The 16400-nt window shown below is 45.6% G+C and overlaps 1 protein-coding gene across 3 annotated transcripts in view; it reads left to right on the top strand.

Moving 5' to 3' along the window:
* The window catches only part of masp1 (MBL associated serine protease 1), a 70496-nt gene that overhangs the window by 48062 nt on the left and 6034 nt on the right, over window positions 1-16400 (top strand). Inside the window, exons 8-11 of one of the 3 annotated variants that reach the window (XR_004413861.1) lie at window positions 5902-5980; window positions 7091-7228; window positions 8628-8702; window positions 13631-15454. Coding sequence is in view for 2 of the 3 variants with exons in the window: in XM_033032205.1 (XP_032888096.1) it covers window positions 5902-5980; window positions 7091-7228; window positions 8628-8702; window positions 13631-14496 (1158 nt within the window). In the remaining variant the exon portion in view is untranslated. Of the gene's footprint in view, window positions 1-5901; window positions 5981-7090; window positions 7229-8627; window positions 8703-13630; window positions 15729-16400 lie in introns of those variants that run through there. The other 2 variants (XM_033032205.1, XM_033032206.1) reach the window with 2 other exon arrangements.

Here is a 16400-nt window from a genome sequence, read left to right as displayed (position 1 = left end):
CCCCCCCCCCCCCCTCTCTACCCCTACGGATGCTGATTTACCCACTAGGTTCCTTCAGCAGACCCAGACCGTTTGTGATTCAGCAGGTTACTCACTCATTGGTTTCCATAGATTCTCAGCCTCCATAGAGTGATACAGTGTGGAAATAGGCCCTTTAGCCCAACTTGCCCACACCAGCCAACGATGTCCCAGCTACATTAGTCCCACTTGCCTGCACTTGGTCCATATCCCTCCAACACTGTCCTATCCATGTACCTGTCTAACTATTTCTTAAATGATGGGATAGTCCCAGCCTCAACTACCTCCTCTGGCAGCTTCTTCCATACACCCACCACCCTTTGTGTGAAAATGTTACCCCTCGGATTCCTATTCAATCTTTTCACCTTGAACCTATGTCCTCTGGTCCTCGATTCCCTTACTCTTGGCCAGAGCCGGATTTACCTAGGGCCTCGAAATCTAGGAGGCCTCCGGCCAAGGCAGGACTCGAAATTAACGGTTGCCCGGGTGCCAATGGCCACTTAACGTCGGGCAACCTAAAAGTTGTGTCATTTTGCCCGGCTTGGCAAGCACCCGGGACACCTGCCGTTCAACTCTGAGCGGGCCCCCCTTTCTACCCCTCTGTCTCTCTCTGTCACTCTCTGTCTCCCCCCGCCATCCGTTTCCGTGTCCAGGTCGCCGGGTCTCCGCTCTCTGCTCGTTCCTCATCCGCCGGCACGGCCGGTCGCCTTGCACATGCGCACTGCTATGGCCAGCACATCCTCCCCCGTGCACATGGCCAGCAAACCATCGGCCGCCCTGCACATGCGCACTGTCACGGCATCTGGTCGGTGCCAGGCACTTTCTCCCTCGCTCTGAATTGTGGGAGATCTGCCCGCCATTGCTGTCCAGTCGCCACGACCGCTGAAAACCAACACAGAATCACTCCCTGGAGCTGGAGGAACTCCCTGGAGTAACTCTTGCTTCTGGTTTCCTGGTCCTCTAAAAATATTCTAATTGGAATTTAAACTAGAGGTGGTGGAGGATCCAGCACCAAACTCCAAACTCTGAACAATAACAGCCTATTGCATTTTATCTGTTTATTTATTGTCTATGTATATGGTTTATGGTATATAAACACACTGAACCTTTTTCTCCTGTTCTGTATTATGTTTACATATTCTGTTGTGCTGCAGCAAGCAAGAATTTCATTGTCCTATCTGGGACACATGACAATAACACTCTCTTGACTTGACTTGGACTTAATTGTGCGGGGAACTCCATGGAGCAGCCAGCAACTCTGGACAGAAGAAATTGGGTGACGTTTCGGGTAGAGACCCTTCTTTAGACTCCCTCTAGTTTTAGTGTTTTTAGTTTAATTTAAAGATACAGCGTGGAAACAGGCCCACGCCAACCACCGATCACCCGTACACTAGTTATTTCCCATACGTTAGAAAAATGAAATCCTTACTTGCAGCAGCACAACAGAATGTGTAAACATAGTACTCTGTAAACAATGTTATAAACGAGAAAACAAAACGGTGTATATTTATATATGAATATGTAACTATATAAATATATGTGTTTGTGTGTGTGTGTATAATACACACACACACACACACACACACAATTTCCCTCCTGAGATTAATAAAGTTCTATCGTATAGTATCGTATGTGTAGGAAGGAACTACAGATGCTGGTTTAAACTGAAGATAGACACAAAAAGCTGGAGTAACCTCAACAGGTCAGACAGAATCTCTGGACAAAAGAAAAATATTAAGTTTTGGGTTGGGTCTGAAAAAGGTTCCTGCACTCATTTGGAATGTGGAAGGAAACCCATGCAATCAAAGAGAAAAGGAACAAACTCCATATAGACAGCACTAATATTCAGGATCAATTCTGGGTCACTGGCACTTTTAGGCAGCACCTTTATGGCCAATGTACTGCCCCATAGTCTTGAACTGAATTAAAACATACAGTAGCTGTAAAGGGGGACATAGCATCACTTGGAGATTTAAGACTGAAAATGGATATTTTCATTTTTTTAGTAACCAAAAATATCAACGTATAATTTTTTGTGTGTTTGAAAACAAAACACAGCTGGTAGACTTGCTGCCTTGCATGCCAGAGGTCTGTGTTTGATCCTGTCCTGGGCACTGTCTGTGTTGAATTTGCACATTCTCCCTGCAAGCATGTGGGTTATGAAGACGCATTGGCTTTGTATGTCAACTTGTCTCTGTATGTGTCCCTAATGTATAAGGAGTGGGTGAGGAAAGTGGGATAACAGAACTTATGTGAATGGGTAGTCAAAAATGCTGGAGAAACTCAACGGGTGAGGCAGCATCTATGGAGCGAATAAAATAGGCGACGTTTCGGGTCGAGACCCTTCTTCAGACTGATGGGAGGGACGGGAAGAAGAAAGGAAGAGGCTGAGGGAGAGCTGGGAAAGGGAGGAGAAAGCAGGGACTACCTGAAATTGGAGAAGTCAATGTTCATACCGCCGGGGTGTAAACTGCCCAAGCGAAATATGAGGTGCTGTTCCTCCAATTTACGATGGGCCTCACTGTGGCCATGGAGGAGGCCCAGGACAGAAAGGTCGGATTTGGAATGGGAGGGGGAGTTGAAGTGCTAAGCCACCGGGAGATCAGGTTGGTTATTGCGAACCGAGCGGAGGTGTTGGGCGAAGCGATTGCCAAGCCTACGCTTGGTCTCACCGATGTAGAGCAGCTGACACCTAGAGCAGCGGATGCAATAGATGAGGTTGGAGGAGGTGCAGGTGAACCTCTGCCGCACCTGGAAAGACTGCTTGGGTCCTTGAATGGAGTCAAGTGGGGAGGTAAAGCGACAAGTCTAGCATTTCCTGCGGTTGCAGGGGAAAGTACCAGGAGAGGGGGTGGTTTGGGTGGGAGGGACGAATTGACCAGGGAGTTTCGGAGGGAGCGGTCTCTGCGGAAAGCTAACGGGAGGAGATGGGAAGATGTGGCCAGTGGTGGGATCCCATTGGTTGACAAAGCTGAAGAAAATCAGTGGGTAAGGCAGCATCTATGAAGCGAAGGAATAGGTGACGTTTCGGGTCGAGATCCTTCTTCAGATTGATGTCGGAAGGGGGGGGGGAGACATGAAAAATAAAGGAATTGGTGGAGACAGTAGGCTGTGGGAGAGCTGGGAATGGGAGGGGAAGGAGAGAGAAAGCAAGGACTACCTGAAATTAGAGAAGCCAATGTTCATACCGCTGGGGCGTAAACTACCCAAGCAAATATGAGAAGCTGCTCCTCCAATATGCCGTGGGCCTCACTCTGGCCATGGAGGAGGCCCAGGATAGAAAGGTCGTATTCGGAATGGGAGGGGTTGAAGTGTTGAGCCACTGAGAGATCAGGTTGGTTATTGCGAACTGAGTGGAGGTGATGTGCGAAGCGATCACCAAGCCTGCGCTTGGTCTCACCGAGGTTGATCATACGCTGAATAATCCAACCACATTTTTGTTTGGAAATGGAAAGAAATAATAGAAATTGCATTCATTGCAATGTGTAAAAAGAGTTGAGACACTGTATTATAATTTTGCTGCTTGTCATTGTGGTATATTGTTCCCGATGTTGGGGAAGTCCAGAACAAGGAGTCACAGTTTAAGGATAAGGGGGAAGTCTTTTAGGAATGAGATGAGAAAAATATTTTTCACACATTGTCTTGAACTGAATTAAAACATACAGTAGCTGTAAAGGGGAATCTGGAATTCTCTGCCACAGAAGGTAGTTGAGGCCAGTTCATTGGCTATATTTAAGAGGGAGTTAGATGTGGCTAAGGGGATCAGGGGGTATGGAGAGAAGGCAGGTACAGGATACTGAGTTGGATGATCAGCCATGATCATATTGAATGGCGGTGCAGGCTCGAAGGGCCGAATGGCTTACTCCTGCACCTATTTTCTATGTTTCTATATATCATGTCTTGATTGGTGAATATGTTTAGTTTGTGACTTTATTTGAAGCAGAAATAATATGTGAATGCTTCATTGAGCATAATTCCGACTGGTAACCGACTGCTCCGAGCACATTATTGCACGCGTCATGCAAGCCGTCTTAAATGACCACCAATATGACACCTGCGTCCCTAAGTATGGCTCCAACGCCATCATAAAATTTCCGATGACACCACGGTGGTAGGACTGATCAGCGACAACAACGAATCAGCCTAGAGGGAGGAGGTCCAGAAACTGGCAGCCTGGTGTGCCAACAATAACCTCGTCCTCAACTCAAAGAAGACGAAGGAAATCATTGTTGACTTCAGGAAGACCAGAGGGGGCAGACATACCCCCATCCACATAAACGGGACTGAGGTGGAGCGCGTCTCCAACTATAAATTCCTCGGGGTACATATCTCAGAGGATCTGTCCTGGTCCCTCAATACCACCAAATTGATCAAAAAGGCACAGCAGCGCCTTTACTTTCTGAGGAGGCTCAAGAAAGATCACCTGTCCCCCCAGATCCTGTCCAACTTCTACCGCTGTACCATCGAAAGCATCCTGACCACCTGCTTCACGGTATGGTACAGCAGCTGCACCGCAGCTGACAGGAAGGCACTGCAACGGGTGGTGAAAACCGCTCAGCACATCATCGGTGCCCCGCTCCCTGCCATGGATGCCCTCCACTGCAAACGGTGTCTGAGACAGGCCGGGAAAATCATCAAGGACCCCTCTCACCCTAACCATGGACTGTTTGCTCTTCTCCCATCAGGGAGGCGGTACAGGAGCCTCAGGTCTCGCACAAGCAGGCTGAGGAACAGCATTTTCAACAACACCATTACACTGCTGAACTCGGAGTCCCGACGCTAGCTATCTTTAGACTCTCCCATTTGTATACAGTTATTTGCTTATGTATCAGTTTTAATTCATCCACAATCCACACATTGTTAACCAGTATTTTTAATTTTTATTGTATGCTTATTTTGTATTTTTATTTTTACTTCTACTATCTTGCACTATGACTATGACCAGACGCCAAACTGCATTTCGTTGTACCTATACTCGTATTTGTGCAATGACAATAAAGTTGAATTGAATTGAATTGAATTGAATTGAAAGCTGTCATTTGGCAACTTAAAAAACTGCCAAGGTTGCCCGGCTGACAACAGAGAAAATAAGTTAAGTGAGAGCCCTGCAAGGTGTATAATATTTTTGACACTGTCATAGGCCTTTCTTACATATGCTGTCACAACGCACTGTTGTCTCTAAACAACACTTCAGTAATTTTCCTTGCCCTCCATTTCAGCATAATAGTGTTTTAAGCCGAAAACTCGACATTAGGACTGGCAATAAATAAATAAATAAAAGTGCAGCTTTCCAGCCCCTTATCTAATTCGGCTGCAAATCGGTGTAAATCTGGTGGACCATCTTCCTCTAGTCGTTGGGGATTGGGAGTGGCCTCACAAGTGGAACAGCTTAGGGCCTCTCTTCATCTAAATCCGGCCCTGCTCTGGGCAAAAGACTCTGTGCATCTACCCGATCTATTCTTCTCATGATTTTGTATACCTCTTTTAGATCTCCCCTCATCCGCTTTACACTCCCTGGAATAGAGGCCCAGCCTACTCAACCTCTCCCTATACCTCACACACTCTAGTCCTGGCAACATCCTCATAAATCTTTTCTGAACCCTTTTAAGCTTGACAATATGTTTCCTTAACATGGTGCCCAGAACTGAACACAATATTCTAAATGGGGTCTCACAAATGTCATACAACTGCAACATGACCTCCCAACTTTTATAAATACTCTGACTGATGGAGGTCAAAATGCCAAAAGCCTTTTTGACCACCCTATCTACCTGCAACTGACCACGACTACACGCCACTCCCGACACCACTTCAGTTACTGAACTCGCACGAGAACCTGTCTCTATCACCTTTGCTTTGATGCAACCTTGACTTTTGTTTCAGGGTGGGGATGAGGTGGAAGCCTACCAGATCGAATGCCTGAAATCAGGGACATGGAGCAGTGGAATTCCTACCTGTAAAGGTAAATGGTGAGCGTGGGATGTTACTCTAAACATCCTACACTGTGCTTCCTAACACATAGTGATAATAACCATCCTTTCAAATAGCAAAACACTCTGGCAGTATCTGTGAGAGAGAAACAGAGATAACTTTTCAGGTTGATGACTTTTCTCTAAGTTAGAACTGAAATATGTTTAACTTAAGGGAGGAGGAACGGTGGGGAGAACAATGTGTGGGTCTGTATTCATGAGCATTGAGTGGATTGTGCCAAGTAATTTCATGGTGGAAGGGACGAGGAGGGAGGGAAGCCACCCGTTTGTTTCTTCTCGTTAAACAGAGGTTCACGGCAGGGTCAAGATAAATGTGAATGACTTCTGTGGAATCTGCATGATTTTAACCACACATAAACAGATGGGAACATTTTTAATTGTGTCCTGGCATGAACCCAAAGGCTGAAAGGACTCTTACTGTGCCATAATGAATGTGTGTGAACCAAGATGCAGATGCTGGTGTTTATTAACAGACTAGTTTGTGTCAGAAGATAAGGCGTTAGCTGATAAGCCGTTATTCAGGCGATGACTTGTTCAGTGTGCGATGGCACAATATGCTTGGAATGATTTTGAGCCCTCATGGGCGGTAGGCAATAAAAAGCGGCCCTTATTGTGGTCAGATATCTTGACAGTGCACAGACAGGTGGAAAAAAAACACACAAGCAGGACACAGAGTCGGCAAAGTGATGTGGATACTCAGTGAAGGGCAGAATTAGCATGAGGGGATTGTTTTTAACTCATTCATGTTTCAGGATCCTGGGCCACCAGCAAGAACAGCATTAATTGCCCATCCCATGGCCTTAGGGAAGGGGGTGGGAGTCGTTTTCCTGAGCTGCTGCACTTTTGGACATGCAGTTACAGTAATAATGAACTTCTTACAAATCAGTATCTTGTGCATCTCAGAGTAAAACATGGCACAGACATCAGTCAGGGAGGGGGCTGTTCCTGTGCTGTACTACTCTGTGGGAAGGAGAGGTAGAGAGTGCAGCAATATAAGTTGCAGATGACGGGGAAGGGGTCTCGTTGCAGCGCTGTGATTACTCGACCAACCCCATGTGTTCAATGCGATTTCTTTGTTCCAGTCATTGACTGCGGGACTCCACTGCCTCTGGAGGATGGATTCATCACTTTCCGTTCAAAGGACAACCTCACGTTGTTTGGGAGCCGGATCAACTATTCGTGTAACGCCTTATTTTATCGGATGGATCCAGACCTGAACAGTGAGTAGATAAATTATTTGATGTGAATCAGAGGCTGCTGCAGGGCAGAAGCAAGCTTTCTTTGAGATGTGAGTGTGAGGTTAGATTGGTAAGGCAATAAAGGATGTGGGGAGCGAGGGACAGTAAGATTAGATTAGGCAATTAAATGAATGCAAACTTCAAAATTGCCTCACACCATTTACTTAAACTAGTTGTTCAGCCTTACCCAGTCTGTGAAAGTTACGTAAAGGTTTGATCTATGCTGGAAGAGATGCACCAGAATATTACCTATGATGGAGTAGTTAAGATATGAGGAGAGACTGGAATGGCTCGGTGCGTTGTTGAAGGGAGGAGGTTGAGGGGATCTGGTAAACCTGTACACAACTTTGAAATGCAAAGAAAAGTAGATGAAGTATCTTGTTCTGGAGGACAGAGCCTGGGAAAAGCATCAACAGCAATGGCTGGAGCAGTGGTTCTAATGTTGCTGCTGCCGCTTCCCTCTCCAGCGGATCACGATGGTCCTGGCTCCAGGTGTTGCAGGTGTGGAGTTTGAACGTTCACTCGATGTCCTCTTTGAGTTCCCCTGCTTTCCTGCTTCGTTCCAAAGATAGGCAGGTCGGCCGGTCGCTCAGTCGGTCAATTGGCTGCTATAAATGACTCTTAACCCTACTGAGGATGATAATGTGGAGCACATTAATGGGTCTGTGACAGCGATGGGGAAATCAATGGAGATGGGATGTATCTGAGAGCCAGCACAGATTCGAGAAGTTGAATTGCCACCTTGGCTGGAAATTTGTAGACTGGAGATGTGGCAGAGAGCAGCAGGCGGAAATGATCCCGTCAGGGAATAATATAATAATAATACATTTTATTTAATGGCGCCTTACAAGACACTCAAGGTCACCTTACATCAGCTGAGGGTGACATTCCCAAAGTCCTTCGTATTCACCTAAACTTGTGAACTTCTCAACAGCATACTTGAGAATTAAGGGACTGAAGTTTAGGGGTAACATGAGGGGGAACTTCTTTACTCAGAGAGTGGTAGCTGTGTGGAATGAGCTTCCAGTGAAGGTGGTGGAGGCAGGTTCGTTTTTATCATTTAAAAATAAATTGGATAGTTATATGGATGGGAAAGGAATGGAGGGTTATGGTCTGAGCGCAGGTATATGGGACTAGGGGAGATTATGTGTTCGGCACGGACTAGAGGGGTCGAGATGGCCTGTTTCCGTGCTGTAATTGTTATATGGTTATATGGTTATACTCCGTCCTGTCTTCGACAGAGTAGACATTTGCTGCAGCATTGGTGGGTTCAGTTTCATGCGCGTCGTGCTAAGTTTTAAATCCAAATGGAATTACTCTGTATCCTGTTTCTGTATCATTTTCTAGATCATGCTAATTTGAATGCAATGTTTTTCTCCAGCTACATACACATGTATGGAAAACAACTTCTGGGTGAATGATGAACTGGGCACAGATCTCCCTACCTGCCATCCAGGTAAGGCTGCCTTGGCAAGATTGGACTGTTACTCTTGCTGCTCTTGGTTTTGCTCTGGGCTGTCCTGGGTCAGGCTAACAGTAAGCAAACAATGTGCAAAATCTTTAACATTGTGGGCCTGATCAGTATTTCACAGATGAGAATTCAGGGCCTGAATTATGCAGTTAGCAGTTCCGTTTGTAAAGTGATCGGAACTCGTGATACTCTGCAGTCAGAATGTCCATAAAAAGTGTCTGGGAGGCCTGGATTGATACAGTAAATTCTAATATATCCTTATCAGGCAAGAGTCAGGCACAAGATGATTCCTGCTCGCTGCTCAGAGTTTATACGAGTGGTAGTGTTAGTGGGCTCTGTAGTGTGGGAGCACTGATGCAACACTCCAGGATGGTGCGTCCCCTCCCTGGTGCCAGGTTGAAGGGTTTCTCAGAGAAAGTATAGAAGTACTGAATGGCGAGCAGGTAGGGTGAGCAGCCAGTGATCACACTCCATCTTGGTGCTAACGATATGGGTAAGAGGAGAGATGAGGGCCTGCAGAGGAATTGGAAGTTAGGTAAAAAGTATGAAAAGGAGTATCTTGAGGGTTGTAATTTCAGGATTACTTCCCATGCCATGTGCTGTTAAATATTGAAATCCTGGACGGATAAATGTGTGGTTAAGGAGCTGGTGCAGCGGGGAGGCTTCAGGTTTTTAGATCCTTGTGATCTCTTCTGGAGGGAGACGCATATCTTAATAAGGAGTTTTGTTTGTGCCATTTTGTTAAAATTGGGAGGCAGGAGATAGGACCGAGATGTCAGTGCAGCAGGTAGAGAGGCAGACGTATGTAGTGAATAGAGTGGGCTAATCTAGCGGGCAGAGACAGAATCTGAAGGGGAAGCGTGAAAGGGCAGGTGGGGTTATTACATTCACTTTAATGCATGGAGCCTCCAATGAGGAGGGTAAGCTGAGAGTGTGGCCCAACATGTAGGACTGTGGTATTCTTGGAAGCATGGAATCGCAGTTCCATGTCCTGGGATATGGATGTTTGCAGCCTGGCAGACGAGGTGCAAAAGGGGAGGGGGGAGGGGGGAGGGGGGAGGGGGGGGGGGGGGGAGGCGCAATAATGATTAGAGAGAGTTCAAGGCAGCACTCGGTGGATATCCAGGGGGTATCTGCCAATGAGGCCTGGGGATAAGGATGGGGCAATCTCTTTGTTGTGGTTATACTGCAAGGTCTCCTAATCGTGAGTGGGCAATAGATAAATAGCTGTGGAGGCAGATTGCAGAACGTTGTATATGCAATATAGTCAAAGTGATGGGGATTTTAACTTTCCCAACATTGACTGGGGTTGCCTTGGTGCAGGTGGTTTACATGGGGAGTAATTTGTAAAATACATTTGGAAAGGTTTTCTGCAGCAGTATGTAGAGTCCTACTGTGGAGAGGGGTGTACCTGACCTTATCTTAGGGAATGAGAATGAGCATATGATTGAGGTTTCTGTGGCACAATCCTTGGGGAACAGTGACCCTAGTTCGGAAAGCTTCAAGGTTGTCGTGGAAAAATATAAAGTTGCTCCACAAGGTGGGTCCCGGAACCGGGGTAGTGTGGACTTCGGTGGTGTGACATGGATCCGAGAGAGGTAGATTAGGAGCAGCTGCTCGAGGGGAAACTATATGCAATAAATAGGAGGCATTTAAGAGAGAGATAGTAAGAGTTTAGAGTATACGAACGAGTCACTTGAGGAGTCAAATGGGACTTGATCGATGGGCATTGCGGATAGGGTGAGCTGTAGGCTCCTGTTACTGTGCTGTTCGATTGTGTGAAGCTTTGGCCCCCTCACTGGGATGAGATTGAAGGAAGAGGGTAGTATGAGGCCAGAGGGGTCAGCAAAATGAAGAGGGAGCCAGTGGGCCAGGGTGAGGGTAGGGAAGGGGAAAGTATGTGGCCATGGGTTAATCCAAGGATTGCATGAATAAAATTGGCCATCTTTGATCAGAAATCTCCATGTTCCATTCTATGTGGACACCAGGTCAGTGCAGGTTTTAAGCAACTAAAGAAAAGCTTTTTAGAAAATGTAACAAACCATTGAAAGATATTTCAGCTGAATCCACTTGTTGAGGTCTGCTGTTGGAATAATATTGGACGTTATCTTATTTTTTACAAAATCCTGGAGACACCATACTTGGAACACTACATATTTTTCCTCTGTACATAATGGAAGAGGAGAAATATGAAAACAGTTACCAGGAATGGGGACACAAGAAAATGCAGATGCTGGAAATTTGATCAAAATACTAAGTGCTGGAGGAACTCAGCAGGTCTGGATTCTGAAGAAGCATTTTGACCTGAAACATTGTCTATCCATTCTCTCCACAGATGTGCCTGACCCGCTGAATTTCTCCAGAACTTTGTCTTTTGCATTTTTTGTTACAGGGAATGATCACAGTGAGCGGGGCAGATCGGACAGGCTCCGTTTTCTGTAAAAACTGATGTCTCAGTGTACTGATTAAGGCCTTTAAAATGATGAACGAGTTGGATAGGTTAGATCTTGATTCTACTTATGGGAGATTCTACTCCTAGAGCCCATTAATAAAATACTGTGATTAATAAAGGCAATAGGGTAAAAAGAACAGTTTCCTACTCGGCAAGTGATTAGAGCATTTAACTCATTACACAGTTAAGGCGAATACAGCAGATCATTTCAAGAAACAGCGATAAGTCTATGAGGAAAGGGAATAAGAGGAGATGTTGAAAGACTGAAGAGATGCAGTTGGAATGCAATGAAGCTTGAATTGAGCAGCACAGGTGCAGTGGGCTGAGTGTGAGTTTCTGCTTTGTGTATTTGATGTTAATTTTATGAACACAATAGTGGATTAACTAATTGGTGAGCAGAATCTGGGATTGGATGGAGGGTGTTGATTCATTCCCTTGAATCTGATGTCCGACCAGATTCATGATAGGCTGACATCTTCATTCATCTCCATCAACTCCCTCGCCCAACAGTTCAAGTGCAGTTACTAATGCAACTATCTGACTCCTTCCTCCCCACAGGGGAGGTTTCAGGGGAGTGAGTTCAAGACCTAGGGGGCAGTTCTCACCATCCATGTCACTAAATTGGAAAGGGTGTAGAAAAGATTCATGAGGATATTACTAGGACCAGAAGATTTGAGTTGTGAGGAGAGACTGGATAGGTTAGGATGTTTTTCCCTCCACAGATCCTGCCTGACCTGCTGAAGTTCTCCAGCGGTATATCTCTCCCTCCTAATTCCAGTGTCTGCGATCTCCTGTGTCTCCAGAATTGGGAGTATGTTGTTGTGTTGATTTCTAATGTGCTCACAATTACTGGGATAGTAATGAGAGTTCCATCTGGCCCAAAATGAAATCAAAATCAGTTTCACATTGAAGACCATTTGTCAAAACTGGGAGGGAAAGAAAACAAGTTAGTATGAGATTGCCGGGAGGGATGAGCGGGTTAGTCATGGTGTTAATGGGGGCAGGTAGTGAGAAAGGGAATCTGAACAAAGGGACAGAAAGGATATAAAATGAGGGCTTCTCAGCTTCACCCTCTCTGAAATTGCCTTTCTCCCACCTTCTCTCCTGTTTAAAACAAACTATTTTCTCACTCCTGCTTCCATTGAAGGGTCTTCACTCTGATAAGTTAACTGTTTCTCTCTTCGCAGCATTTGCTTGGCATGCTGTTTCCAGCATTTTCTTGTTTTAATTATGCAATATAAGTAATTTCTCAGTGCGAAGTTGATGAAAATGCTCATAAAATGAACAGCAATTGTGAAAGTCAACAATGTGATATATCTGGGAAACTTGGGAAATAACAGCAGTCCCTCTGCTCATCTTGTGCTTGCTTAGTCTCCCTGAATGCAAAGTATTTTTTGCATTCTTCACTGCTGGAGGCTTTAGTGTGAAAGCAGAGGAACTTTAATCACTCGTGATGTGACGTCATTGCTGTTGCATCTCACAATATGTTTAACTGTTTCCGTGCTTCCAGCTGCTTGCTTCTATCGTGTTTGCATCTCATACCGCACCCTTCCCCCTCTCTGTTCCCACATCCTGAGCAGCGCACGCTCTCCAGAACAACCCCCTCACCATTGTTCGTTCTTTGTACCCATGTCCTCCTGTTGTGGGCTGGTATTTTTTTCAATCTTCTGAATTTATTTCTTAAATTCCTGTACCAGTCACCCACTGCGGTCCACCTCTGTCTCAGTGCCTTTCTCTTGTTCCTGTCTTATAATCAATGTTATTTCATCTTTTACCCATCCATTTACTGAGATATTTCTCCCTCCATTTTCATTCCACTATTGCAGTTCGCTTCAGATGCAGTGACAATTTCTTACTGTCCTTTGCCTCATCATTCATCAATTTCTGTCTCTGTAGATAATCTTACACGTTCTTGAGTAGCCTAGTTCCCGAATTCCCTTTTCAACTTCCATGTGGAAAATAAAATCAGCCATAATTAACACCCATTCCTACTCATTCTGTTATGGTGCTTGTTTAGCAATACTAACATCCAGTGCAATGTAGATCCAGCACGTACATTGTTCTGGTTTAACCACATTAATACCTTCTTGTATTGTTAACCACTAGTAATACCGCCAATAAATCCAGCAAAATATCCATCGTGAAACGTACCCAACTTTTATTACTGTGTCCAGTATAACTGGTGCGACTGTCCTGTGCCTAATATAGTCAGTGCTAATTTACTGAGTGCATGCATCCCATTGCTAGTTTGGCTAGCATCTGCAACCTGTTAACTTCTGACTTCAATCTGTTCACTGGCAAATTTAGAGGGAGCAAAGTTTTTCAGGATTTGTGATTTTGTAAAATTGGAATGTGAATGGCCAACAGCAGTGTCCGGCACTCATGGACATGACCTACTGTTGGTCATCTTGTGCCACTGTTATTGAATGGACTGCTGACCTGTTTTTATTTGCCATGATAGTCTGTGGGCAGCCAGTTCGATCATTGCCTCCTCACAGCAAGCGGATCATTGGAGGGCGGACTGCCCTCCCTGGCGTCTTCCCCTGGCAGTTGCTGATGGTGGTGGAGGACGTGACCCGTGTGCCGAAGGCCAAGTGGTTTGGGAGCGGGGCTTTGCTGTCCAGAACATGGGTTCTGACCGCAGCCCACGTGTTGCGGTCTCAGAGACATGATAACTCCATCACCCTGGTGCCCAGTGAATATGTCACCATCTACCTGGGGCTCCACGATGTCCGGCAAATGGAGACTGCAGTAAAGAGAACGGTGGAAAAAATCATTCTTCACAAAGCCTTTGATCCCAGAACTTACAACAATGACATTGCTTTGGTAAAGTTGAAGGAAAAGGTCTCAATGAATGTCTTTGTGATGCCTCTGTGTTTGCCCAGTCTTCATCAGGGGACGGAAGGGCCAGCACCAAATACATTGGGGGTGGTGGCCGGGTGGGGCATCACCAACACTAACCTGACCATCGATGATGGCCCTGGAAGTGATCATCAAGCACTCTCGAACATCCTGCAGTATGTGAAGCTGCCCATCACACTGCAGGCAGAGTGTCGCAGCAGCTACGAGTCGCGGTCTGGCAGCTATAATGTGACTGATAACATGTTCTGTGCTGGCTTCTATGAGGGTGGCAGAGACACCTGCCTGGGCGACAGCGGAGGGGCATTTGTTACGTTTGAATCAGAAAACCTAAGCTGGGTAGCTCAAGGTCTGGTATCCTGGGCCGGCCCCGAGAAATGTGGCAGCAAACGCGTCTATGGTGTGTACACCAAGATCTCCAAATATGCCAGGTGGCTAAAGGATAAAATGAGCAATTCTTCTGAGTAATGGCTTGGGCAGCACTGGGGAGAAATACCAGACTACCCTCCCAGACACTTCTGTACAGGTCTTGGTCCTGAGGGGTACTCACTGTTGATAGGGCTTTGAATATAAAAACAAGGGAGTCATGCAAAATCAAGTCACTGGTTAGGCCGCAGCTTAAGTGCAAGAATCCGTCTGGAAATCAGAAGAATGCAACGACCATGGAGAAGGAACATAGAGGAAACAGAATTATGTCGAGGATATGGGAGCGAGTGATGTGCAGGGATAGTGAGGTCGATATTGTCAGAGTGAGGAATAGAGACACTCGAAATCGAGGATTCATCCGAGCTGGCACCGACTCCTCTGCAGGTGGAACAATCAGAAGTTATAAGTTTAAGTGATTTTCAAATGACGGAGAATGTGGAGGAAGTTCTTCACACAGAGTGATGTTGTTAAAGCATTGTTAGAAATGGGCAGTGGAATTAGGTACAGCATGTTTGTGGAGAAATGATTTGTAGGTTGAGAGGAAAGTTGGGGTAAGTGACATTTGGATGACTCTTTCAAACATTGTCAAAGGTTGAGTGGACTGAATGAGCACTGTAGTTTCCAGCACCAGTATGTGTTTGGGATGACCTGGCAGAAGAAAGGTTTGTGTCCTTGTCTACCTTGGCCCGTCATGACCTAACTGAGCATTATATTACCTACATCTGTGATCTAAACAAGTGTGTGTCTGCATTGAAGACCGTGCAGCGAAGGTCCACAAGCTTGATCACTGGACCAGAGGAATTGATTTGTGAAGAAGGTTGAGCAGGTTAGTTTATTATTGTCCAGTAAAAACCTTTGATCTGAGTGCTATCTAGGCAGATCATACCATACATTACACTGGACAGTACAAACAAGAAATGAAACTGCAGAATCTAGTGTGCAACTATAGAGCCTCAATTTGTTGTAGAAGAACAAGGTGATCTTATTGAACATAAGATATGTGAAGTAGAGGGGAGGCGCAGAGTATGGGGAGAGACCAGGAGAGTGGTGCTGACATCCAGACTGGACAATCCATGATCATGTCGATGGTGAAGCAGGTTTGAGAGGCTGCTCTTGATTCTGGTGAAGCCCAAGCAGGTCACTCCAGTACAGAGTGAAGAGGATGTTAGGAGGTTGCAGGGTGACCTGGACAGGTTGAGTGAGTGGGCAGATGCGTGGCAGATGCAGTATAATATAGAATAAATGTGAGGTTATCCAGTTTGGCGGCAAAAACAAGGGGGCAGATTATTATCTCAATGGGGTTAGGTTAGGTAAGGGGGAGGTGCAGCGAAACCTGGGCGTCCTTGTACACCGGTCACTGAAAGTTGGCTTACAGGTACAGCAGGCAGTGAAGAAAGTTAATGGAATGTTGGCCTTCATAACAAGAGGATTTCAGTAGAAGAGTAAAGAGGTTCTTCTGCAATTCTTCTCCTAATTTGAGGAAGGACATCCTTGTGATTGAGGCAGTGCAGTGTAGGTTCACGAGATTGATCCCTGGGATAGCGGGATCTTTCCTCATATGAGGAAAGATTAAAAGACTAGGCTTGTATTCACTGGAGTTTAGAAGGATGAGGGGTTATCTTATAGAAACATATAAAATTATAAAAGGACTGGACAAGCTAGATGCAGGAAAAATGTTCCCAATGTTGGGCGAGTCCAGAACCAGGGGGCACAGTCTTAGAATAAAGGGGAGGTCATTTAAGACTGAGGTGAGAAAAAACGTTTTCACCCAGAGAGTTGTGGATTTATGGAATTCCCTGTCACAGAGGGCAGTGGAGGCCAAGTCACTGGATGGATTTAAGAGAGAGTCAGATAGAGCTCTAGGGGAGTCAAGGGATATGGGGAGAAGGCAGGCACGGGTTATTGATAATAATAATAATAAATTTTATTTAATGGGCGCCTTTCAG

Source organism: Amblyraja radiata, chromosome 13 (genome assembly GCF_010909765.2).
Source record: "Amblyraja radiata isolate CabotCenter1 chromosome 13, sAmbRad1.1.pri, whole genome shotgun sequence".
NCBI lineage: Eukaryota > Metazoa > Chordata > Chondrichthyes > Rajiformes > Rajidae > Amblyraja > Amblyraja radiata.
This window is presented reverse-complemented; position numbering and strand designations above follow the sequence as displayed.